We start from the raw sequence: 25,458 nt of genomic DNA, 5'->3' as shown, positions 1-25,458 counted from the left end.
GTGTCTGTGTATATGTTGTGTATTGTGTGTACGTATGTTTTCTTTTTCTTTTTTGTTTTGTTTTTTATTTTGTGTCCAAAATAAATTAATGACACTAGATCAATCTTTAATCTATAATTGAAGATCCCGAATTATTGATTTCTGATTTTTTAATTTTTTTTTAACACTGCTATACTATTTTACTGCTAATCAGATACTCACCTCTCTCCTTCCTCATATATATATATATATATATACACACACATACATAGATACATACATATATGCTTACTCACATACACTTGCACATCAGACTCATGCCAGTTTCATTAATATTATATACATTTAAGTTTAACTATTTTATCAAGAATTACTAACCTCAATTTAAAAAAAAAAATTGTATACATACATATACATATATCTATATGTATGTATACACACACACGCACAGAGTCAACAGGTGAGATCCAAAGATACTCAATATAGAAAACATGTTGTAGTGCTCAAGTGATGTGAACTTACACTCCAAAATCTTCATCATATACTAAGTCCATAGGTTAAAGAGTGGCTATGAGAGGAATACAGACGGACTAATATGGAGATAATGATGCAAATAAACAAATAAACATACATGGGCTTGATTTATAAAATATGCATATAACCATATATATATATATATATATATATATATATATATATATATATATTATTTTAAAATTATATGAAAGAATGGAGTTGAACGACTAGTTAACAAATATCCTTTATTCTCGACATATATAAAGGATATTTGTTAACTAGTTGTTCAACTCCATTCTTTCATATAATTTTAAAATAAACATACAAATTTCCGCATGAAGACACGTAGTCTATGCCCTAGGGACGTAGCTTCAACCGTGTTCTTTCTGATGTGAATTTGCTACCCAGGTATCGGTTATCTTTCGAATTATCCTTAACAAGATAATTCATTCAATTACTCAAATATATATATATATATATATATATTATATATATATATATATATATATAGCTATATGTATCATGTGTAAGTATATATAGGGCTATATATAGAAAGAAACAAAATCTGAAAATGTTCTGAAGATGCACATTCATGTATAAACATATAGATGTTTATGTATTTAAAGAACAAATTTGTATGGCATACAAAAGATACACAAAATTAAGGGGAGGGGGCACAGTATTTCACGTCTAACAGCTGTTTCAAGGGGCTCAGAATTATGTGATAGTTGTAATTTTGGCAGATGGAGTGTGCTAAATGTCAAGAATATGCAACCAGTAGTGAATGCATATAAACATTACTGAGATTTTATACAAGATTTTATATAAGAGATAAGGCATAGTATATGGATTTAACTAATCCAGTGGTATGCACAAAAAGTTCTGTTAGTGGATTAGGCTACAAACCACAGAGTAAACCAAAACAAAGAGTTGTAATGTAGAGTCCTCTGCAGTTGAAATCCTATAAATCCAATTATTAAGGATTATTTCATTGCAAGTATATAAAACATATTAGGTATATATGTGTGTGTGTGTGTCTCTCTTTCTCTCTCTCTCTCATATATATATATATATATATATATACGCTCACTTACGGGGTTGGCCAAAAGTCACCGGACAGTAAGTCAAAACCATTTAATTCCATGATTTATTTATGCTTAATAACTGAATGAATTTAATGAAAGAATCGAAATATGAAACATGAAAATTGTTCAAAGTGAAGTCCTTCTTGAGCGACATATTTTTGCATTCAAGTCAAGACAGAATTACAGATAGTAGCCAAGATAAAACTCCAAGTTTCAGATGCTGAGGTGGAAATCCACGCCACCATCTCTTCAGTTATCTGGCCATTGGATTTATAGGCGTTTATCCGATGGCCGGATAACTGAAGAGATGGTGGCGTGGATTTCCACCTCGGCATCCGAAACTCGGAGTTTTATCTTGGCTACGGAATAATTGTCACATATTACTTTTGCAGATATACACACACACACATATATACATAGATATACACACATGCACATTTATATTTGCATATGTATTCATACATTTATATATCTATATATTATATATTCTATAAACCAGTGAGATGGCAGAATGGTTCGCATGAGAGACAAATGCTAAGCAGTATTTCTTCTGGCTGTATGTGTTCTGAGCTCAAAACCTGCTGATATCAACTTTGCCTTTCATCCTTTTGGAGTTGATAAAATAAGTATGAGTGAAGTATTGATGTTCATAGAATCAACTTTCCCTGCTGCACTCTTCAAACATATTAGCCTTGTTCTAAAATTAAAAGGAATACTATCTATATATTTTGTCCTTTTGGTGTGGCAGACCCAGGAAAGGGAATAATGTTACTGTTATTTAGCCCCAAAAAACACCATTTCTAGTAGGCTTTTCAACACAAGTGTTGTTTCCTTAATCCTTGTGTCACATAGCTAACTAGAAACGGTGTTTCTTGGGGATAAATAACAGTAATATTCTTTCCTTTCCTGGGACTGTCACATCAAGTTGGCAACAAGCCATCACTTTATCGTGCTGTTACTCCATAACTCTCTCTAAGAGATTTAGAAATGTAATATTTCTATTTATCTATATTTTATAATATAGATAATATCCGTCAAATATTATTTATATTTTATCATATAGATAATATGTGTCTGCACATTGGTGTAGTGTCGTTGTATCATGATTTCATAATTTTATATTATAGAAGAACTTCTCTTCTTTTTCAGACATTTGATGGCAGAGAGTTAGTAGAATGTATTAAAAAATTGGTTTCTCTTGATGCTGACTGGGTTCCTGCAACTCCTGGTGATACTTTATATATTCGACCTACATTAGTTGGCACCGAGGTAAGTACTCAATTCAAAGTTGATTATTAATCATATCAGTTTCTGTGTATGTATGGATGTGTGTGTATATATATATATATATATATATATATATATATATATAATATATATATATATATATATATATGTATGTATATATACATACATGCATGCATACATACATATATATATAACATACAAAATGGGACAAGAAAGCAAAACATCCGGACATCTAGGTGATACAAAAAAGGGACAACAAAACATCCAGATAGACGATACAAGGAAAACAAGGATGGGTCATTCGGAGTTTGCTTTCCTCAGTCAAGTTCCAGGTTATTTGTATCACCTAGATGTCCTCGGTCAAGTTCCGGGTTATCTTTGCAATTTCTGCTGGTTATACTCGAGATTGCTCCATTCTGGCCTAGCCCCAAAGAAAAACTAAGCTAAGAGCATTAGATACCTTGGAAGAAAGCAGTGAATGTATACAAAAACAAGGATGGGGGAAAAAAACAGAGAATGTTCAGAAATGGATCTGATGAAAGTAATGTTAATTTTTGGTGGGGTATTCAATTTTTCTCAGCTGATGAACAGACCAGTTGAGTAAACCTATCAATAATGTACTTACAATGACTACTGGAAACAGCTGTAAGCCAAACTTTCTCTAATAAAGGGAAAATATGTAATGACTATTATTTCTTGCTTTACACACACACACACACACACACACACATATATATATATAGCCCAACTCATTCCAGCATGGGAAACGGATGTTGATTTATGATGATGATGATGACAATAATAATATACATATATATATATTATATGTATATATATATATATATATATATATATATTCACACACACACACACATATATACAGGGGTTGGACAAAATAATGGAAACACCTTGAAATTTCAAACAAATTTTTTTTAATATAGGGTAGGACCACCTTTGGCTGTAATTACACCTTGAATTCTATGAGATATGTAATCATACAAAATTTGAATTGTTTCCAAATGAATTTTTGTCCATTCTTCAGCTAAAACAGTTTCCAGTTCTTGTAGTGATGATGGTGGAGGATATCGACTCCTTACTTGTTTTTCTAAAATGCACCATAAATGTTCAATAATATTCAGATCTGGGGACTGTGGTGGCCAGATAAGATGTTCAACTTCACTAGAATGTTTCTCATGCCATTCAGTAACAACTTAAGCTGTGTGAATTGATACATTATCATCCTGAAAGATTGCGTTTCCCTCCAGAAATACTTCCGCAACCATAGAATGAATTTGATCAGATAAAATGCTTAAATAGTCTTGATTATTAATTCTGCCATGAGGAGAAACCATTTGGCCAGCAGATCTCCAAGATATAGCCCTCAGATCATCACAGATCCTCCTCCATGTTTAACAGTTGAAAGAAGGTAGTCTGGGTCAAATGGTTCTTTATGGCTGTCTCCACAAATATACTTGGCCGGTGGTTGGAAATAAGGTAAAGGATGACTCATCCAAGAAAATAACATTCCCACTGCTCTAGGGACCAATTCTGTTGGTTTTTACTCTACTCTAAACACTTTGCAATGTTTGTTTTTGAAAGTAGTGGTTTTCTGATTGCAGCCCTCATATAAAATCCAGCTTTGTGCATCTCCCAGCAAACAGTTTTTGTGGAAACTGGGTTCTCGAGGTGGTCATTAAGTTCTGCAGTAATTTTGGGAGCTATACTTTTGTGATCCTTTTTAACAAATTGCATAAGTGCCTGACAGTCCCTATCTGAAAGTTTTTTTTTTTCCTGGAGTTTTTTTTTCAACAGGGATGTTTTTCCCCTCTTTCTCAAAGGCTGTCATTACTTTCGTGACTGTATTTCCTGATACACCAAACATTTCAGCTATTTTCATTACACTAGCGTCTGCCATATGAGCAACAACAATTTGACTTCTTTGAAAGTCTGATAAATCTGTCATTTTAATGAATTTTAATTACCTTTTTCTAACGATAATTGAAAAGAAACAGCAATTTAAGCAAAACATTAAGCAACACTAATAATAATAAATCAAAAAACATTAAAATAAACAAGCTTTTGATGGTTTTGTAGATATTTCAAAATTATGATGTACATTAGAAATGGCGGTGCCCCAGCATGGCCACAGCTCGTGAGCTGAATTTAGATTAAAAAAAAAAAAAAAAAATTAGAGTCTCAGATGTGGCTGTACGGTAAGAAGCTTGTTTCCCAACTACATGGTGCCCAGTTCATTCCCACTGCATGGCACCTTGGGTGAGTGGACTTAATAGACAGAAACTGAAAAAAACTCATATACATATATATATATATATATATATATATATATATATATATATATATATATATATATATATAGATAGATGGATATAGATATATATATGCTTGAAGAGACCTATTGAGTCAAGTACATCAACATCAAAATAAAAAATCAAATGCAAATTGTAGTTGTGAGACCCATATGCTGGTGGCACATAAAAAGCACCATCCAAATGTGGCCGATGCCAGCGCCGACTTGACTGGCTTCCGTGCCAGTGGCACGTAAAAAGCACCAACCATTCGTGGCCATTGCCAGCCTCCCTTGGCACATGAAAAGTACCCATTACACTCATGGAGTGGCTGGCATTAGGAAAGGCATCCAGCTGTAGAAACACTGCCAGATCAGACTGGAGCCTGGTGCAGCCTCCTTGCTTCCCAAACCCCGGTCAAACTGTCCAACCCATGCTACCAAGGAAAACAGATGTTAAACGATGATGATGATGATGGTATACACATACATACATGTGTGTGAGTGCTTTTGTGTGTATGTTTGTCCACCACCACCACTTGACAACCAGTGTTGGTTTGTTTTCACCCCTGTTAACTTGGCAGGTCAGCACACGAGACCGATAGAATAAGTACTAGGCTTTACAAAGAAAGTACTGGGGGTTGATTCACTCAACTAAAAACTCTGCAAGATGGCCACAATCTAATGACTGAAACAATTCAAAGATAAAAGATTAAAAAAATATTAAAAGATACAAAATATTTGAAAAAAATTATGCTAATGCACCTAAAGATCCAAGTTACACTTGTCAATTCTAGAGAACTGTACCAAAATTGGTGCCGTTCAATTGCTGATGACAAACCACACTTTGGCACTCAATTAATTATAAAACGATGCATTTTATTTATTCGTTTTTATTTTCATTATTAATTAGTCTTCCTGTTTTATTTTTGTTTAATCATTATTAACTTCTGACACAATTTCAACCTCTTTAGCACAAACACACACACACACACACGCGCACATAACCACACATCTACACAAACACTTATGTAAAATATAATATAACATTGTTTCTTATCTTCTCCTTGAAGTATTTCTTGCTTTTTTATTTTAGTTTAAGACATTAAGTATTTAAAGTATATATATATATATATATATATATAATTTTTATTTTTTATTTTCCCTTAAACATGCTCTTAATTATTTTAATTTTTGGGTATTTTTCAAAAATCTTTCGAAAACAAAAATTGAGATTTCCTGCAACTGCTTTCTTATCTTTCCACTCCAACATGTGCGTACACACACACACACACACACACACATACACAAATATGTTGGTGCCTGGCTCCTCCAGAAACTTCATTCACCCTCGTATGCTTTAAACACAAAGCACTTCAATAAATTACATTGAAGTGTTGACAAATCATTGTAATAAGTAACAAGTGATGACATGGAGATGGGTTGCGCAATTTCCTATTGAATTTCTGTGTGAAACCCTTCTTGAATCATTCATAAAGTAGTTGCCATTGCTTTGATTCATACATTTGCACGTGCATGCGCACGCATAAAATACTGAACGTGTGTGTGTGTAAATGTGTGTCCGCATGTATCGTCGTTATTTAAAGTCTTCTTTTACGTGCTCGCATGGCATTGTGACAGTTTTTTTTTTTTTTGCAATTGGATGCACTTCCTGTTGCCAACCATTACCTGTTTCCAAGCAAGGTAATATTTCCCCACCAGCCAGACATGTTTTTGCTGAATATCAGAAATTAATGACATCCATTTACAACCATCACACGATGCCATGACAAGGAGACACAAACATATATACTCTCATATCCATATATACACATATGTATGTGTGTAAGTGTGTGTCTGAGTGTGTGTGTGTGTGTGTGTGTTCATGCCTTTGTCTTGACATCAACTAATGGTTGTGTAAACCTGTGCAGTAGACATGCAAACATCTCAAATTTCCCTATTTCCTTGTAGATTAGATGAACAGTCTTAATTGATTTTTGACCTTTATTAGTGTCTCATTGTAGAGGCGCAATGGCCCAGTGGTTAGGGCAACAGACTCACGGTCGTAGGATCACGGTATCGATTCCCAGACCGGATGTTGTGAATGTTTATTGAGAGGAAACACCTAAAGCTCCACAAGGCTCTGGCAGGGGGTGGTGGCGATCCCTGCTGTACTCTTTTGCTACAACTTTCTCTCACTCTTTCTTCTATTGGCCTGCTCACTTAGCCAGCGGGGCAGCTTCATTTGGAGGCTAAAACAATGCAATGCGCATTGTGACCAGCAATGTGTAACAACATCTGATAGCCTGGTCAGTCATGGTGATCACTGTGATTAGTATCTGATTACATGTATCTTCATCGCTTGACCAATCCCAGATAAAACAAATAACCAATCTGTTTATATGCACACATCATTCCTAGTAACTCCATTGAACACACACACACACACCATCATCGTCATCATCATCATGTTCCATGCTTGTATTGGTTGGATGGTTTAACAAGATAAGATGAGATCGAGGACTGCTTTGTATTCCCGTGTCCACTTTAGCATGGTTTTTCATAGCTGTATGCTCTTCCTAACATATGCCACTTTAATTAGCATGTACTGGTTGCTCATTTTTGTAGCCCCAGCACTAGTGAGGTCACTGTGAAGCTTGCAAATCTACAAACCCCCAAAAGGAGGAGGGTATTTATGCTTGGAGATGAGGAGTTATAGTATGAGAGAAGTGGGCCAAAGCAGAACAGGAGGGAGAAGACTCTTTACCTCTCTCTCTCTCTCTCTCTCTCTCTCTCTCTCTCTCTCTCTCTGTATATATACTCACACACACACATATATCATCATCATCATCATCATCGTTTAGCGTCCGCTTTCCATGCTGGCATGGGTTGGGCGGTGCAACTGGGGTCTGGGAAGCCAGAAGGCTGCACCAGGCCCAGTCTGATCTGGCAATGTTTCTACGGCTGGATGCCCTTCCTAACGCCAACCACTGATGAAATCAGTGTATGATTTCAATGAAAATCTTATAAGCTAACATGGCAAGCTGAGTTTAACCCTAGGTGTGGTGACAGCCACTAGCGAGCATTAAGATGCGTAGGCATCAAAATGTGAAATCATCTGTCACCTGACTATGTCTGCTGCCATAGGGAGCTTGCCTCCCTTGTCAGTCATTAAGATAGTACTTCTGTGGCTATTAAACTGTTTTGACTTTTATTTCTAGCAACACTGGTGCTGATTAGTGCCCTTTGTCATTTTAGTGACATATATATTACAGTCCCAATGTTGTAAAATTGCATATCAGCCACCCATATTATACATATATACATACATATATATATATATATATATATATATATATATATATATACTAGCAGTATCGCCTGACGTTGCTACGGTTTGTAAAGGAAATAACTATATAAGCATTTTTAGAGAGTTACTTCCCTTATATAAAACCGAGTAAAAATGCATTAAAAAAGCGAAAAAATGATGGTAATTTTTTTTTTTAATCGTAGACTCATCGTAGACGCGCGCTAATACCCAGAAGGGCTCGCTATGAATATATATCGAAGGCGGTGAAGGCGGCGAGCTGGCAGAACCGGTAGCGCGCCGGGTGAAATGCTAAGCGGTATTTCGCCTGTCGTTACGTTCTGAGTTCAAATTCCGCCGAGGTCGACTTTGCCTTTCATCCTTTCGGGGTCGATAAATAAAGTACCAGTTACGCACTGGGGTCGATGTAATCGACTTAATGTCTGTCCTTGTTTGTCTCCTCTGTGTTTAGCCCCTTGTGGGTAGTAAAGAAATATAATACCCAGAAGGGCTCGATATGAATCACAACTATAAGATACCCGCTTTTGGTTAAACTGCACCGCAAAATGTGGGAGTAGTTAGGAATCTAAATCGGAGTAGACAGACTCTCACACACAACTTCAGTTTTATATATAAAGATATAGATATATATATATATATAGTTCAAACTTATAGGAAAACAAAGATGAAGACAGATGTGGGAACAACAAGCATTTGACGCTTGGGAAAAATGGAAAGGTCTCTTACATTTCAACACTTCACTCTTCAACAAAAAGGAATAAGAGGAAATAAATAGTATAAGAATAGGGAAAAAATGTGTCGAGTTCAGTGCCCCAACATTGCGAATGTATATATATATTTGTATGTATCTGTGTATGTATATATATATTTGTATGTATGTGCGTATGTATATATATATTTGTATTTATGTGTGTATGTATATATATATTTGTATGTATGTGTGTATGTATATATATATTTGTATGTATGTGTGTATGTATATATATATTTGTATGTATATTTGTATGTGTATATTTGTATGTATGTGTATATTATATATTTGTATGTGTATATATATATTGTATGTATATTTGTATGTATCTGTGTATGTATATATATATTTGTATTTATGTGTGTATGTATATATATATATATATCTTTGTGTGTGTGTGTGTGTTGTGTGTGTATATATATATTTGTATGTATGTGTGTATGTATATATATTTGTATGAGATGTGTGTATGTATATTTATTTGTATGTATGTGTGTATATATATATCTGTATGTATGTGTATATTATATATTTGTATGTGTATATATATATATATATATTATATATATATATATATATATTTGTATGTATATTTGTATGTATGTGTGTGTATATATATATATATATATGTGTGTGTGTATGTATATTTGTATGTATGTGTATATATATATATATATATATATCTTTGTGTGTGTGTGTGTTGTGTGTGTATATATATTTGTATGTATGTGTGTATGTATATATATTTGTATGAGATGTGTGTATGTATATTATTTGTATGTATGTGTGTATATATATATATTTGTATGTATGTGTATATTATATATTTGTATGTGTATATATATATATATATATATATATATATTTGTATGTATATTTGTATGTATCTGTGTATGTATATATATATATATATATATATGTGTGTATGTATATTTGTATGTATGTATATATATATATATATCTTTGCATGTGTGTGTTTGTATGTATATTCACAGACACAAATATAAATAATGCTCCAGTGTACAATACAACATTTTCAACTATCTCATTAAGACAGAAGCACATAGTTTGTATATAAAATAGCCTCTCCCTCTTCTCTCCTTTTTTTTCTTCTCTCTTCTTTCCATCTCCTCCTCTCTCTCACTCTTTCTTTCTCTTAAACAATGTACGTAACTTTTTACATAACATTCTTTAAAAACAAGAAGAAGAAAAAACTACAATTTTTTTTGTTGTTTGCTTCTTTGCATCTGTGTTTGTTTCTGCCCCCCCTGCCCCCATCCCCCCATATTTTGTAATTTGACTGACATGTTGCAGTGACCTAACTTAAAATGACTTGTTATTAACCATTTGCGATATTGAAAGAAAAATTTCAGATTTTCACTGTCAAGAATTTAGATTAAAGATATGAAATCTCAGAAAACTCTAAGCTGTGAGATGCCATCATCTCCATCATTACTGTCATTATCATGATCGTCATTCTCATCATGAACATCATCATCATCATCATCGTCATCATCATCATCTCTGTCATTGTCATAAATGTTTTCACCATCTTCTGCATCACTACTATCATCATCATCATCATCATCATCATCGTTGTCGTCGTCATCTTCATTGTTGCTTTCATCATTATCTCCATTGTCATCTTCAGCATCACTGTTATCGTTGTCTTCATCATTGCCATTAACCATCATTGTCATTTCCATCATCATCATCATCATCATCATCATCTTTATCATTAACTGTCATCGTCGTCATTGTCATTTTCATCACCATTTTTATTGTCATCATTTTCATCTTCACTTTCATCATCCTCTTTATTATCATCATAATCATCATCATCATCATCAAAATTTATCATGTTCACCCTCGTTGCCATTACCATCATCATCATTGTCGGCATTGACTTCATCTTTGTTTAATTTCCTCACTCCATGTGCCATGTAAAACGTATTAGTGTTGCTGCTGGTGCCACCTGAACAGGTTTGGGTGGTGTTGCCATGTAAAAAGCACTGGTGACGGTATCATGTTAAAAGCACCCAGTAGTTGGCACTAGGAAGGGCCTCTGGCTGTAGAAACCAAGCCAAGGCAGACTATGGAACCAGGTGCGACCACCTGGTCTTGCCAGAGCCTGATAAGCCATCTAACCCATGCCGGCATGGAAAACAGATGTTAAATGCTGATGATGGTGATGATGATAACCCCCATTCCACTGTCACTAATTCTTGCCCTGTTCCGTCTCCTATCATACCACTTGTGTAATTAAGATTGCATCATTACACATGCACCAGTTTGTAATTTCAACTGTATGTGTAAATAGATGCCCATATTTGTTATTAGTGATGGAAGAAGCATCAGTTCAAAATAGCATTCTGTATTCTTACTTAATGTGAACATACTGTGGAAAGACACAAAACTATGGTATTCATCTCAAGAAGGCATCTCCTATAAAAAATATATAGTGCTAAAATGCACTGAAGTAGCAGGCAAAAATCATACAGCAGTGGAATTGTTAACTCCAGATTTTTGCTTCTCTGAGTGTCGTCAGTGGCAGGTATCCACTAACAACTCCTTACTCAAACAAATTTTGCCTCTGCTGATATAGAAAAACAGAGACTGTTTTAAATAGTTGACAAGCTGGGTAAAAATTTGTTATAAGCGACAGAGGCAGTGTTAGTTCAAAATAGCATTCTGTATATCTTTCTTAATGTAGATATACTGTAGAAAGCACAGAACTGCAATATTTGTCTTTAGAAAGTATCTCGTGAAAATGCATTGTGCTAAACAGCACAGAAGTATATCAGTAGAATTGATAAATATATACACACACGTGTGTATGATGATGATAATAATAATAATAATAATAATAATAATAATAATAATAATCTGAATAGATGGATAGAGGAAATAGGTATAAAACTCAGTTTAATACAGCTGCAGAAAACAGTGTTATTAGGGACAGCTAGGGTACTTAGGAGGGTTCTTGGCATCTAAGGTGACTTGCGGTAACCCGAAGGAGGGTTCTTGACATCTAAGGTAACTTATTGTAGCCCTATGTTAGGATTCCTTTCTTTTCCAACAGTCTAATCTATTGAGTGTATATGAAAAATAATTATAATCCATGCATGGAATTTATAAATGTTTTAATGCATCACTACACGCATTTCCACAAATCCCATGTTTCTTAAGATCATAGCCTGTATTCCTGCTATGATAACAGTACAGTCTGTAGTATCCACGGATGACAGACTATAACCTTAAAAAAAACATGTGATTTGTGGAAATGTGCAAAGCAATGCATTAAGATATAAATTCTATCCATGGAGAATTATTATTATTATTATTATTATTACTATATTTATCCTACTTAATGTCAGCACAGCTTGGTGCAGCTCTCCAAAAATCTGTTATCGCTAGTTGGTATCATTAGGCTGTAGCTAGCATAATAAATTAGAAGCTATTATATGCATAGTCAAAGCATTTTCTATAAACAAAGGATGTGTGTATGTGTATATATGAGTTTATAGTCTTGAGTTACCAGTTCATAAGTTGTGAATTGCCCAGCTTAGGGTGAAACTCAGAGTCATTAATTGTTTGATTTTGTTCCCAGCTACATGGTTCTAGGTTCAGTCCTACTGCATGGCACCTTAGGCAAGTGTCTTCTAGTTATAGTCTTGGGCTGACCAAAGCCTTGTGAGTGAATTTGATAGGCAGAAACTGAAAGAAGCCTATTGTATATTTATGTGTGTGTGTGTTTGTGTCGGTGTTTGTTCCCCACCACCACTTGACAACTGATGTCAGTATGTTTATGTCCCCCATAACTTAGCGGTTCAACAAAACAGACTGATAGAATAAGTACCAGGCTTGAAAAAGAAAAAGAAAAGAAAAAATAGTATTGGAGTCAATTTATTCAACTACAAATTCCACAAAGTGGTACCCCAGCATGACCATAGTCTAATGACTAAAACGAGTAGGAGAAACTATCCATTCTACCCAGCATATCAAATTGCATATCAAACAATATTTGCAATATATATCAATCAAATATATATTGATTCACTATACAACTCTTACATTATGATAGATATCATCATCATCATCGTCATCATCGTTGACATTGTATTAATGTCCACTTTTCCGTGCTTCCAGGAGTCAGGTATAATTTGTTGATGTGGATTTCCTGTCACCTTCTCATCTGTTACCGAGTAAAGTAATATTTCCCCTTGGCCAGACATGTTTTCGTGGAAGATTGGAAATCAAGGATACTGCTTGCATGATAGTGACTCTTGTTTACAACTGTCACATGATGTCAAGACTAGGAGATGCTAACATACACAGGCACCCATATACATACATAAACAGGGTTCTTTCACCAAACCCTTTGATCAGTCTGAGGCTACTATTGCAGGAGACACTTGTCTAAAGTTCCACATACTCTTTTACTTGTTTCAGTCATTTGACTGCGACCATGCTGGAGCACCGCCTTTAATTGAGCAACTTGACCCCGGGACTTATTCTTTTGTAAGCCCAGTACTTATTCTACCGGTCTCTTTTGCCAAACCGATAAGTATCGGGGACATAAACACACCAGCATTGGTTGTCAAGCAATGCTAAGGGGGACAAACACAGATGCACAAATACACACACGCATATATATATATACATATATATGACAGGCTTCTTTCAGTTTCCATCTACCAAATCCACTCACAAGGCTTTGGTCGGCCCGAGGCTATAGTAGAAGACACTTTCCCCAAGGTGCCACGCAGTGGGACTGAACCCGGAACCATGTGGTTGGTAAACAAGCTACTTACCACACAGCCACTCCTGCGCCTGGTTGGATTGCAAAATTCTTTTGCCACGACACACACACACACAACACACACACACATACAAACATATATATAACAGGCTTTGGTTTCTATCTACCAAATTCACTCACTAGACTTTGGATCAGGCTAGGGCTAAAGTAGAAAACACCCAAGATGCCAGACAGTGGGACTGAACCTAAATGCTTACGTTCGGAAAGCAAACTTCTTACTGCACAGTACACACATACGCACGCACACACACACACACCACACACACACACACACACACACACACACATATTTTTGTAAATGTGTTTGTTTTGTGTAGCTTCCTTTTCCCATAAAAAATTAGGTTTTTTGTATGAAGGAACATTGTTATATTTACATCTTTATTGCTTACAAAAAAAGTGGAATAATTAATATGAAATTTGTGTCTTTAATTGTTCACTCTAAACATACGCACACAGATATGGAAAACACACACAAGCATACATACACACACACAAGCATTAGTTTGGATATACAAATAAGAGGTAAAAAGTATACATATGTATATATTTATATATGTATGTATGTATACATGTATATACATATATACATATGTATGTGTGTAAGATTTGCATTTCTTCTTTTATTCCATTCACTTGTCGGCATGTCTGTGATGTATACTCTTCATTAGGTGTCTGGCATGCCAGAATAATCTGTCTATGGGAGATAAATAGTGCGGAGTGTTTTTTTGTTTTGTGTGGGTGGGTTTTTTCCGAAGTAACAAAACTTGCTAATAGTACACCATTTTCCATGATCAGCTTCATTCATTGATTCATTCATTCAACTTATTCACACCGACCCCCTAGACCCCTATAACCATAACTGGGCTCCTCACCTGTTGATTCCTCCCTCAATACCACCACCTCCTCCTCCTCCTCCTCCTCCCTTGTATTGTTATATTCTATAGCACCTCCCTCATTAATTCAACACTTTTTTTTTTTTCACCTCTTCTTCCTTCTCTCTCTCTCTCTCTCTCATTTCCTTTCTTTATATTGTTTCTGAAATGTCAGTAGATTGGTGGTGATGATGATGACCATGATGATGATGATGGTGGTGGGGGTAATTTTCTTTGTTCTGTTTTCTTTGACTGTTCCACTTTCTTTCTCATTTTGTTCTTTTTCGCTCTAAATGTCTTTTCATTTCATCTTTATGTACTACAGCCTCATCCAGCTGGCTTGTTTATTGAAGAGTGTGTGCATGTGCATGTATGTGTGTGTGTATGTGTGCGACAATTGTTTTGGTGCATTGTCCTGAAGAATCTTGATACAGCAACTTTAGTTCCACAAATATCCACACCACCCATATTAAATGAAGGACATAATAATTCATGAACAGGTGTTTGAATCCATTCATTGATATGTTTGTTGTTGTTGTTATTATTATTATTATTATTATCATTATTATTAGTAGTAGTAGTAGTAGTAGTAAGGCAGTGAACTGGTAGAATCATTAGCACACTGGGGAAAATCCTGTGCAGCATTTCAGCCGTTTTTACATTCTGGGTTCAAATTCTGCTGAGGTTGACTTTGCCTTTCATCCTTTCGGGGTCAATAAATTAAGTACCTGTCAAGCCCTGGGGTCAACGAGATTGACTATCCCACTCCCTACAAATTCTGCTATCCCACTCCCTACAAGTTCAAATTCTGCTGGGATCAATAAATTAAGTACCAGTGATGAAGCCTTCTGGCTTCACAGACCCCAGTAGAACCGTCCAACCCATGCTAGCATGGAAAACGGACGCTAAACGATGATGATGATGATGAGGATGATGATAAGCACTAGGATTGATTTAATCAACTTAGCCCATCTCACTGAAATTTCTGGCCTTGTGCAAAAATTTAAAACCATTATTATCAAGGCAGTGAGCTGGCGGAATCATTAGCATGCTGGAGGAAATGCTTAATGGTATTTTGCCCATAGCTTCCGCTTCGTGATGTTTCGCCAAAGCGTCATCTCGCAACCAAGCTTTTCTAGTACCCACTTTTTCATCCTTCTCTCCGTCCACGACACTCTAAGGATTCTGCGGTAACACCACACTTCAAAAGCGCTCACTCTTTTCTTGTCTGCCTTCAACATTGTCCATGGCTCGCAGCTGTACGTCGCAATAGAGAAAGCGGCAGCCTGAAGTAGCCTTATCTTCAGCAGCATTGACACGCCACAACTCTTCCAGATGTTCTCCATATCTTGTACCGCCTGCCTCGCATATATATGATATATATTTATATATATATATATATATATCATATATTGTGGAGGTGCGTGGCTTTGTGGTTAGGGCATTCAGCTCATGATCATAAGGCCGTGAGTTTAATTCCTGGCAATGCGTGTGTCCTTGAGCAAGACACTTTATTTCATGTTGCTCCAGTCCACTCAGCTGGTCAAAAATGGGTAGTACCTGTATTTCAAAGGGCCAGCCTTGTCACACTTTGTGTCATGCTGAATCTCCCTAACAACTTTGTGGAGTGCTCAGCCATTTGCACGTTAATTTCACAAACAAGCTGTTCCGTTGATCATATATGATAAGACCCTCGTCATCGTGACCAACAGAGTGCTCCCATATATGTTTGTATGCACACGCACTCATGCACACATGCATATTGGCAAGCTGGCTGAATTGGTAGAGTGGCAGATGAAATGCCTTAAGGTGTATTTCTCTGGCTCTTTGTGTTTTGGTTTCAAATCCTGAGGAGATGAACTTTGCCTTTCATCTTCTTTATTTGGGGTGGCGGGATTGACAAACTGATAACAATAAAATAAATCAACAAGCCTAGAATGAAATTATTCGAAGGTTGGATATGAAGCCTTGCCCTATTGTTCCAGTCCTTTGCTTTCTGAGTTCAAATGGGTGGGTGTTTTCATGTGAATCTTTTACATTCTGTATCTGCATGAAACCATTTGAGCAAAATGGTAATATTTCATTGACATTCGATTTTGCCAAATATTTTTCAATACAAGTGTAACAAAAAGCAAATAACATCCCTTAGATGAAAATCTGTTTAAGGTTTAGCTCAACAGGAAGAGAAGCTAGTTGTACAATAATGCCTCGGTAATGTCTATTCATCTAACCCATAGGTTCTCAAAGTGGGTGCTACCGCCCTCTGGTGGGCGTTGAGAGGGTCCAGGTGAGTGCTGGTGTCTAAGGGGGCAGTACAGAAAAAGATGGCAATGGATAGGGGGACACTTATGAATATATAATATTATTATAGTATTGTATACAAATTATTTAATATTATATTAAATATCAAATGATTCATAGTATATATAAATTAGTAAAATATAAAATTTTTATTTATACATAAAAATAGGGGTGGGTATGCTGAGGATATTGTGTAGCCATAAGGTGGGTGGTGGCCCAAAAAGTTTGAGAATCTCTAATCTAACCCATGCTAGTATGATGATATGGACATAAAATTAAGAAATGTATAATGTGTATGTACATGTGAGTATATATATATATATATATATATATATATATATATATATATAGACACACACACACATATATTTCTATGTATATATATATATATATATATATATATATATATATATGCACACAAATATATACATATCATCATCATCATCGGTTAATGTCTGCTTTCCATGCTGGCATGGGTTGGACAATTTGACTGAGGACTGACGAACCAGATCACTGCACCAGGCTTCAATCTGATCTGGCAGAGTTTCTACAGCTGGATGCCCTTCCTAACGCCAATCACTCCGAGAGTGTAGTGGGTGATTTTACGTGCCACCGGCACAAGGGCTTGTCAAGTGGTACTTGGCAACAGCCACACTCAAATGGTGTTTTTTATGTGCCACTTGCATAGGGGGCAGTCCAGCAGCACAGGCAACAACCTCGCTCGAATATTTTTTCCTGTGCCAGTAAGGCAATGCTGGTAACAATCTCGCTCGAATGGTGCTTTTTATGTGCCGCCAGCACGGAAGCCAGACAGCTGCTCTGTCATATATATATATATATATATATATATATATAAACACACACACAAATATGTACATATGTATACATATACACACACACACACACACACATGTACATGTATACTTAGGCACATACACACATAAGCACACATATATGCATGTACATATACAAATATGTGCATCTGGACATGCATGAAGAAATTGAGGTAGTACTCAAATTTAGTTAGTCATAATTAGTATATCATATTCTTCTTTGTTACAATTCGGTATCTAGCTTTTTATTTAAATAGTGACTTCACATTCTAATAAAAAAAAATAAAGCAGGCATTTGTACACTAATACATACAGACATTTGGACTTACAAACCTATATGTACATTAATCTACATACATTTGTGTGTCTGCATATATATATGTGTGTGTAGATATATGTCTATTTTTGTATATATATGTGTGTGTGTGTGTGTGTGTGTATATATATATATATATATATTATATACACAAATAAATATATATATATATACATACATACATATATATGTATATATATATATGTCTATTTTTGTGTATATATGTATATGTATGTATATATATGTATATATAAACGCACACATGCATGTACTCATTGTCTATTTGCTTATTTCTCAGTAGACATACATGTAAAAGTGTGTGAAAGTATTTTGGTGCAGGAGGGTAAAATAACGTCTGTATGTAGATTTAGTCTCCTATAACAACAATAGCATTTTTTAAAGTCACTCGTTAGTTTATTTGGCATTTTTTTTTATGTCGTATATGAACAATAATTTAATGGTTGTATTGCTATTAGATTTATTATTCCATTGGCTATTTATTATTATTTCTTTTTTTGCCACCTCTCTCTCTCTCTCTCTTTGTTTGTGCCATTCCCTTAGCAGTAGCTATGAAGTATAAACAAGTCTTCTGTTATCATACACAAATCTTATATTGTAATTTTTGCTTTGATTCACAGGAAGCATTGTGTTCAGTTTATGATGTTTATGAAAAAAAAATAAATAATAAATAAAAAGTAGGGTACCCACAAAGAATATTTGCCATTATTGTCTGCTGTAAAGAAATTTCTGAAAAGAATTAAAGAACATTAATTCATGAAATACAGCCTGTCCGAAATCAGACTCTTTGCATATTTTTTGTTGTTAACACTCCTTATTCAGAACATGCAAAAACATTTTGGTCTGTCTTTTTGGTTAGTTTGCTTTTTGGTTTCATCTTTGCGATAGTCCAGTCTTCAACTAGTTCCAACTGTATGAATACTGTTGGTTCTTGACAAAGCCCACACTAGTTATTTTTGGTTCTTGACAAAGACTGTACTAGTTCTGCTGCTTCTTGACAAAGACTTGGCTAAGAATTTGGTAGAATAGATAAAATACATAGCTACAATCTTTTATGTTCAGAGTTCAAATCTCACCCAAATTGGCTTTGCCTCTCATCATTAGGTGAGTGATTAGATATGCATTATATTCAGTGTAATCAAAATTTTATGGTAATTTATATTCTAAACACTTAAATAATAAATTATTTTATTAAAATCTTTAATATTTTCATAATTAATTGAAACAAAGGCAGTAAATTTTAATTGAAATATAGTAGCAAAAACGTTAAATTAATTTATTTTGATTATTTTTTCAGACATAGTCTATTTAGGATTATATATATATATAAAAAAAAAAGACATCAAGGTTCTTTTGCTCTAAGCTAGCCTTGATCCAGGAGATCTCTCATCAAAGATGTTATAACTAAGAGCATTTTTTTTTCATATTCTAATTTATTTATTTTAATTTTTATCTTTTACTTTTTTCAGGCATTTTGCTGTGGCCATTCTGGGTTTTAAGTCGAACAAATTGACCCCAGGACTTAGTTTTTTAAAGCCTAGTACTTAGTCTATCAGTCTCTTTTGCTGACCTGCAAAGTTACATGGATGAAAACATATCAACACCAGTTGTCAAATGGTGATGAAGGGACAAACATAGACATAAAGACACACACACACACATTTATATGTGTATATGTGTAGCTTGTTTACGAGCCACATGGTCCCGGGTTCAGTCCCATTGCATGGCACTTTGGGCAAGTGTCTTCTACTATAGACTCAGCTGACCAAAGCTTTGTGAATGGATTTGGTAAATGGAAACTGAAAGAAGCCCGTCGTATATATGTATATATACATGTGTGTGTGTGTGTGTGTGTGTGTATGTGTTTGTCCCTCCAACATTGTTTGACAACTGATGCTGGTGTGTTTACGTCCCCCGTAACTTAGCTGTTTGGCAAAAAGAGACCGATAGAATAAGTACTAGGCTTCCAAAGAATAAGTCCCTGAGGTCGATTTGCTCGACTAAAGGCAGTGCTCCAGCATGGCCACAGTCAAATGACTGAAACAAGTAAAAGAAAAAGATAGTATAAACACAGTCGCCATGTTTGACCACTGAGCTCAACATATTTTTTCCATTCTCTCTATATTTATTTCCTCTTGTTCCTTTCTGTCGAAGAGCCTAGCCTTGAAACATAAAATACTTTTCCATTTTTCCCAAGTGTCAAACTAATACGTTTGCTTGTTATTACTACACCTGTCTTCGCCTTTTGTTTTTCTATACATTTCAACTATATATATTATATCATGTGATCACGTGACCGACCAGACCATCAGATGTTGCTACACATCGCTGGTCACAATGCGTTTGCATTGTTTTAGCCTTCGAATGACGCCACCCCGCTGGCTAAGCGAGCAGGCCAACAGAAGAAAGAGTGGTGAAGGAGTACAGCAGGGATCACCACCCCCTGCCGGAGCATCGTGGAGCTTTTTGGTGTTTTTGCTCAATAAACACATGCAGGGCCCGGTCTGGGAATCAAAACCGCGATCCTACAACCGCGAGTCCGCTGCCCTAACCACTGGGCCATTGCGCCTCCACACACATATATATATATATATGACGAGCTTCTTCCACTTTCCATCTACCAAATCTACTCACAAGGATTTGGTTGGCCCATGGCTATAGTAAAAGACATTTGGCTAAGGTGCCATGCAGGTGTACTGAACCTGGAACCATGTGATTGGGAAGCAAGCTTCTTAACACACAGCTGTGCCTGCACCTATAAAAAAAAAAAAAAAAGAAAAACACAGATGAATATTGTGATTTAAACAAGATTTTGTCAATTCTTTCTAGCATTTTTGAGCAGTCAACCACCACCTGGCGTAGTGGTTGATGGTGGTGGTGGTATGTTAAGGATAGGTGTAGGGGGAGGTAGTGGGAGAAGAGAGGGGTGTCTTTCTTTTTTCTTACGTGTTTTTTTGGGGGTTTTTTTTTTGTAGCGGGGTGGTAGGTATTTTGAAGAAAGTAGAAATATCTTCTTGCCCAGTTCTTCAATACAATATTTATTGCAATGCTTATACTTATGTTTAATCACACTGATAACTATTCTTTCTATCTTTACTTCCTCTTTATTTATTTTTTCTTTCTTTTTTTTTTTTTCTTTTTGTTGTTGTTGCTGTTATTGTTGTCATTCTTGTTGAAGAAATTTCAACATTTAATTTGTTCAAAAGGATTACGAAAGAAGCTTGAATAGACTGCAAAAAGACTTGCAAGAAATCAAGATCGTTGTTTCAGTGATCGGGAGAAGGAGAAAGGAGCACGGTGGGGGGTGGGTAGGGCAGTGGTGAGGGTGGCATTGTGAAAGAAATCCTGATAAAAACTACTCAATAATTCTTAAGTAAATTACGACGGAACAATTAGTAAAACCTTAATGTGCTCTATAATAGTCTTTTCTGAGAGTATGCGTACGTATGTGTGTGTGGTGTTTTGTGTAAGGTGTTGGAAGGAAAAGTTACTTATATATACATACATATGTACATATGTGTGCCAGTGTATGTTTGTACATATGTGTGTGTGTATGATACAAATATAAGTTGTTCATATGTATTTTGGTATATATATATATGTATCTTTGTAGGTATATTCTTACTAAAACTTTCAACAGCTATGAATTAATAGTTATGTATGTATGTATGTGTTTATGCAAATGATTCAGAGTATGTGTATGTGGGGACACACACACACCTATATATACATTATATACATATACATCTGCAAACGTATTCATACACATATATACAGATGTGCGTGTGTATATATATATATATATATAAATTTGCGCATGTAGGTTTATATATATGTGTGTGTATATATATATATTCTTACATACACACGCACACCCCCATCTACATGTATATAAGTAAGTTATTTGGTAGATAACAAAATAATCCTATTCTTATGCTTTGAATACATCCACCAATTATCATTTTTGTCTGTTACAGATCTCTCGCTCATTAAGGAGCTCTTCCAGCTATGTTCATACAGTTTCTTATTTTTTCTTCTTCTTCTTCATGCTGCTGCACATAAATGGCACCACCAACAACAACAACTATGGAACCGTATAGATTTACTGTGGCTAAGGAATTTCAGTATTCACTTGAAAAACCCTTTATTTCTTTAAAAAAAAATCTATGCACACACACACACACACACTAATCTTTATTGTCTCTGTCTCTTTCTTGCTCTCTCTCTCTCTCTCACCATCCCTCTTTCTCTTTCCCTTGTCCTTTCTGTCTCTCTCTTTATTTCTTTCTCTCTACCTCACTCTGTCTGCTTTAACAAAATGATAGCATCAAAGGTACACATATACGTTCATTCAAATATACATACATGCACACTCACACTTTCATATGCACACACACACACACATTCTCTCAAGAGTAAAGATTCATATCAATATATATATATATAGAGAGAGAGAGAGAGAGAGATGCAGGAGTGGCTGTGTGGTAAGTAGCTTGCTTACCAACCACACGGTTCCAGATTCAATCCCACTGCATGGCATCTTGGGCAAGTTTCTTCTATGATAGCCTTGGTCCGACCAAAGCCTTGTGAGTAGATTTGGTTGGCAGAAACTGAAAGAAGCTTGTCGTACATATATATGTATGTATATATACACATATATATGTGTGTGTGTGTGTGTTTGTGTGTCTGTTTGTCACCCTAGCATTGCTTGACAACTGATGCTGGTGTGTTTATGTCCACATAACTTAGCGGTTCGACAAAAGAGACCAATCGAATAAGTACTAGGCTTACAAAGAATAAGTCCTGGGGTCGATTTGCTCGACTAAAGGTGGCACTCCAGCATGTCAAATGACTGAAACAAGTAAAAGAGAATATATATGCATATATATTCTTTTATTCTTTTCAGCCCAAAGGCTGTGGCCACACTATATAATGTGTGTGTGTGTGAAGGCGCATGGCTCAGTGGTTAGAGCATCAAGCTTACAATCATAAGGCTGTGAGTTCGATTCCTGGACCGGGCTGCATGTTGTGTTCTTGAGCAAGACACTTTCACGTTGCTCTAGTTCACTGAGCTGTAGAGATGTGTTGCGTTGCCACTGGTACCAAGCTGTATCGGCCTTTGCCTTTCCCTTGGATAACATTGTTCGCATGGAGAAGGGAGGCTGATATGCATGGGTGACTGCTGGTCTTCCATACACAACCTTGCCCAAACTTGTGCCTTGGAGGGTAACTTTCTAGGTGCAACCACATGGTCATTCATGACTGATGGGGGTCACCCTATATATATGTATACACACACTCACACCCTACCACTCAAATACATGCCGCTGGTTACTCTCATGGTTATTTCTCATCCTATTTTTGAGCCATATATTTATGTATGTATGTATGCATATATATTATGTCTGTTGTCTACCTACGTGCCAGGTTACCATTTCCAAGTGTTTACCACTTTTAGTCTCTCAAATAAACTCAAGTACTTATTCTTTAAGCCTCTGTCTTCCACACATACAAGCTTGTCTTTTCAGGTGTCAGTGCCATTTAAAAGGCACCCATGCTGGTGGCACGTAATAAACACCCAGCATACTCTGTTAAGTGGTTGGCGTTAGGAAGGGCATCCAGCAGTAGAAACCATGCCACAGTCAAAACACACTTGGAGTCTGGACAGCTCCTTGCTAGCCAGCCTCTTGTCAAATCAGCCAACCCATGCCAGCATGTAAAGCAGACTTTAAATGATGATGATGATCATCATCATCATCATGGTGGTATTTATTCAGTCTCTTTTGTCAAACCAAATTATGGGATGTAAATAAACCAACACCAGTTCTCAAGTGCTGGTAGGGGCCAAAAGCAAACACAAAGAAACATACATGCATACATACATACATACATACATACATACATACATACATACATACATACATACATACATACATACATACATACATACATACATATGTATATATATATTTAGACTAATTGATAGATAGATAGATTAGATAGACAGATAGATAGATAGAAAGGAAAAAGGAAATATGACAGTCATTTTCCATTTTCCATTTACCAAATCCACTCAGAAGGCTTTGGTCAACCCAGGGTTATAGTAGAAGATATTACCCCAAGGTGCTGCCACACTGTGGAACTGAACTTAGAACCTTATGATTGGAAAGCGAACATCATACCACACAGCCATGTCTATGGCATATGAACCATACCCCCCACACACACACACACATAATTCCATTCAGAAGGCTTTGGTCAGCCCAGGGTTATACCAGAAGATTCTAGCCCAAGGTGCTGCCACACTGTGGAACTGAACCTAAAACTTTATGGTTGAGAAGCGAACATCATACCACACAGCCATGTCTGTGGCATATGAACCATACCACCACCCCGCACACATGCACACAAATCCACTTAGAAGGCTTTGGTCAGCCCAGGGTTATAGTAGAAGATTCTAGCCCAAGGTGCTGCCACACTGTGGAACTGAACCTAGAACCTTATGGTTGAGAAGCGAACATCATACCACACAGCCATGTCTGTGGCATATGAACCATACCACCACCCCGCACACATGCACACAAATCCACTTAGAAGGCTTTGGTCAGCCCAGCGTTATAGTAGAAGATTCTAGCCCAAGGTGCTGCCACACTGTGGAACTGAACCTAGAACCTTATGGTTGAGAAGCGAACATCATACCACACAGCCATGTCTGTGGCATATGAACCATACCACCACCCCGCACACATGCACACAAATCCACTTAGAAGGCTTTGGTCAGCCCAGCGTTATAGTAGAAGATTCTAGCCCAAGGTGCTGCCACACTGTGGAACTGAACTTAGAACCTTATGGTTCAGAAGCACACATCGTATCACACAGCCATGTCTGTGACATATGAACCATACCCACACACACATCTTGTATGCTTCGGGAACATAAATGTATGTTGAGGCTTGTGCCATATGGCATCATTAAATAATGAAAATCAAAAGCCTTCGTCTATTATTATCGCAAACCATTATTCAGCTGACTTCATCAAATGTGTTTTGGAGTTAATTTTCAGTTCATAAGGATTGTTTTCAGC

General features: G+C 36.0%; 1 protein-coding gene across 2 annotated transcripts in view; it reads left to right on the top strand.

The window, feature by feature from the left end:
- LOC115218526 (branched-chain-amino-acid aminotransferase, cytosolic) overlaps positions 1-25,458 on the top strand; it is a 478,054-nt gene that overhangs the window by 381,172 nt on the left and 71,424 nt on the right. For both annotated transcript variants that reach the window (XM_029788393.2, XM_036508335.1), the window contains one exon: positions 2,730-2,849. In XM_029788393.2, coding sequence (XP_029644253.1) covers positions 2,730-2,849 — 120 coding nt within the window. The remainder of the gene's footprint in view (positions 1-2,729; positions 2,850-25,458) is intronic.

The sequence above is a fragment of the Octopus sinensis genome, linkage group LG13 (assembly GCF_006345805.1).
Source record: "Octopus sinensis linkage group LG13, ASM634580v1, whole genome shotgun sequence".
In the NCBI taxonomy this organism is placed as follows: Eukaryota; Metazoa; Mollusca; class Cephalopoda; order Octopoda; family Octopodidae; genus Octopus; species Octopus sinensis.
Note: the sequence above shows the minus strand (reverse complement) of the source record. Positions and strands in the feature narration are given on the sequence as shown.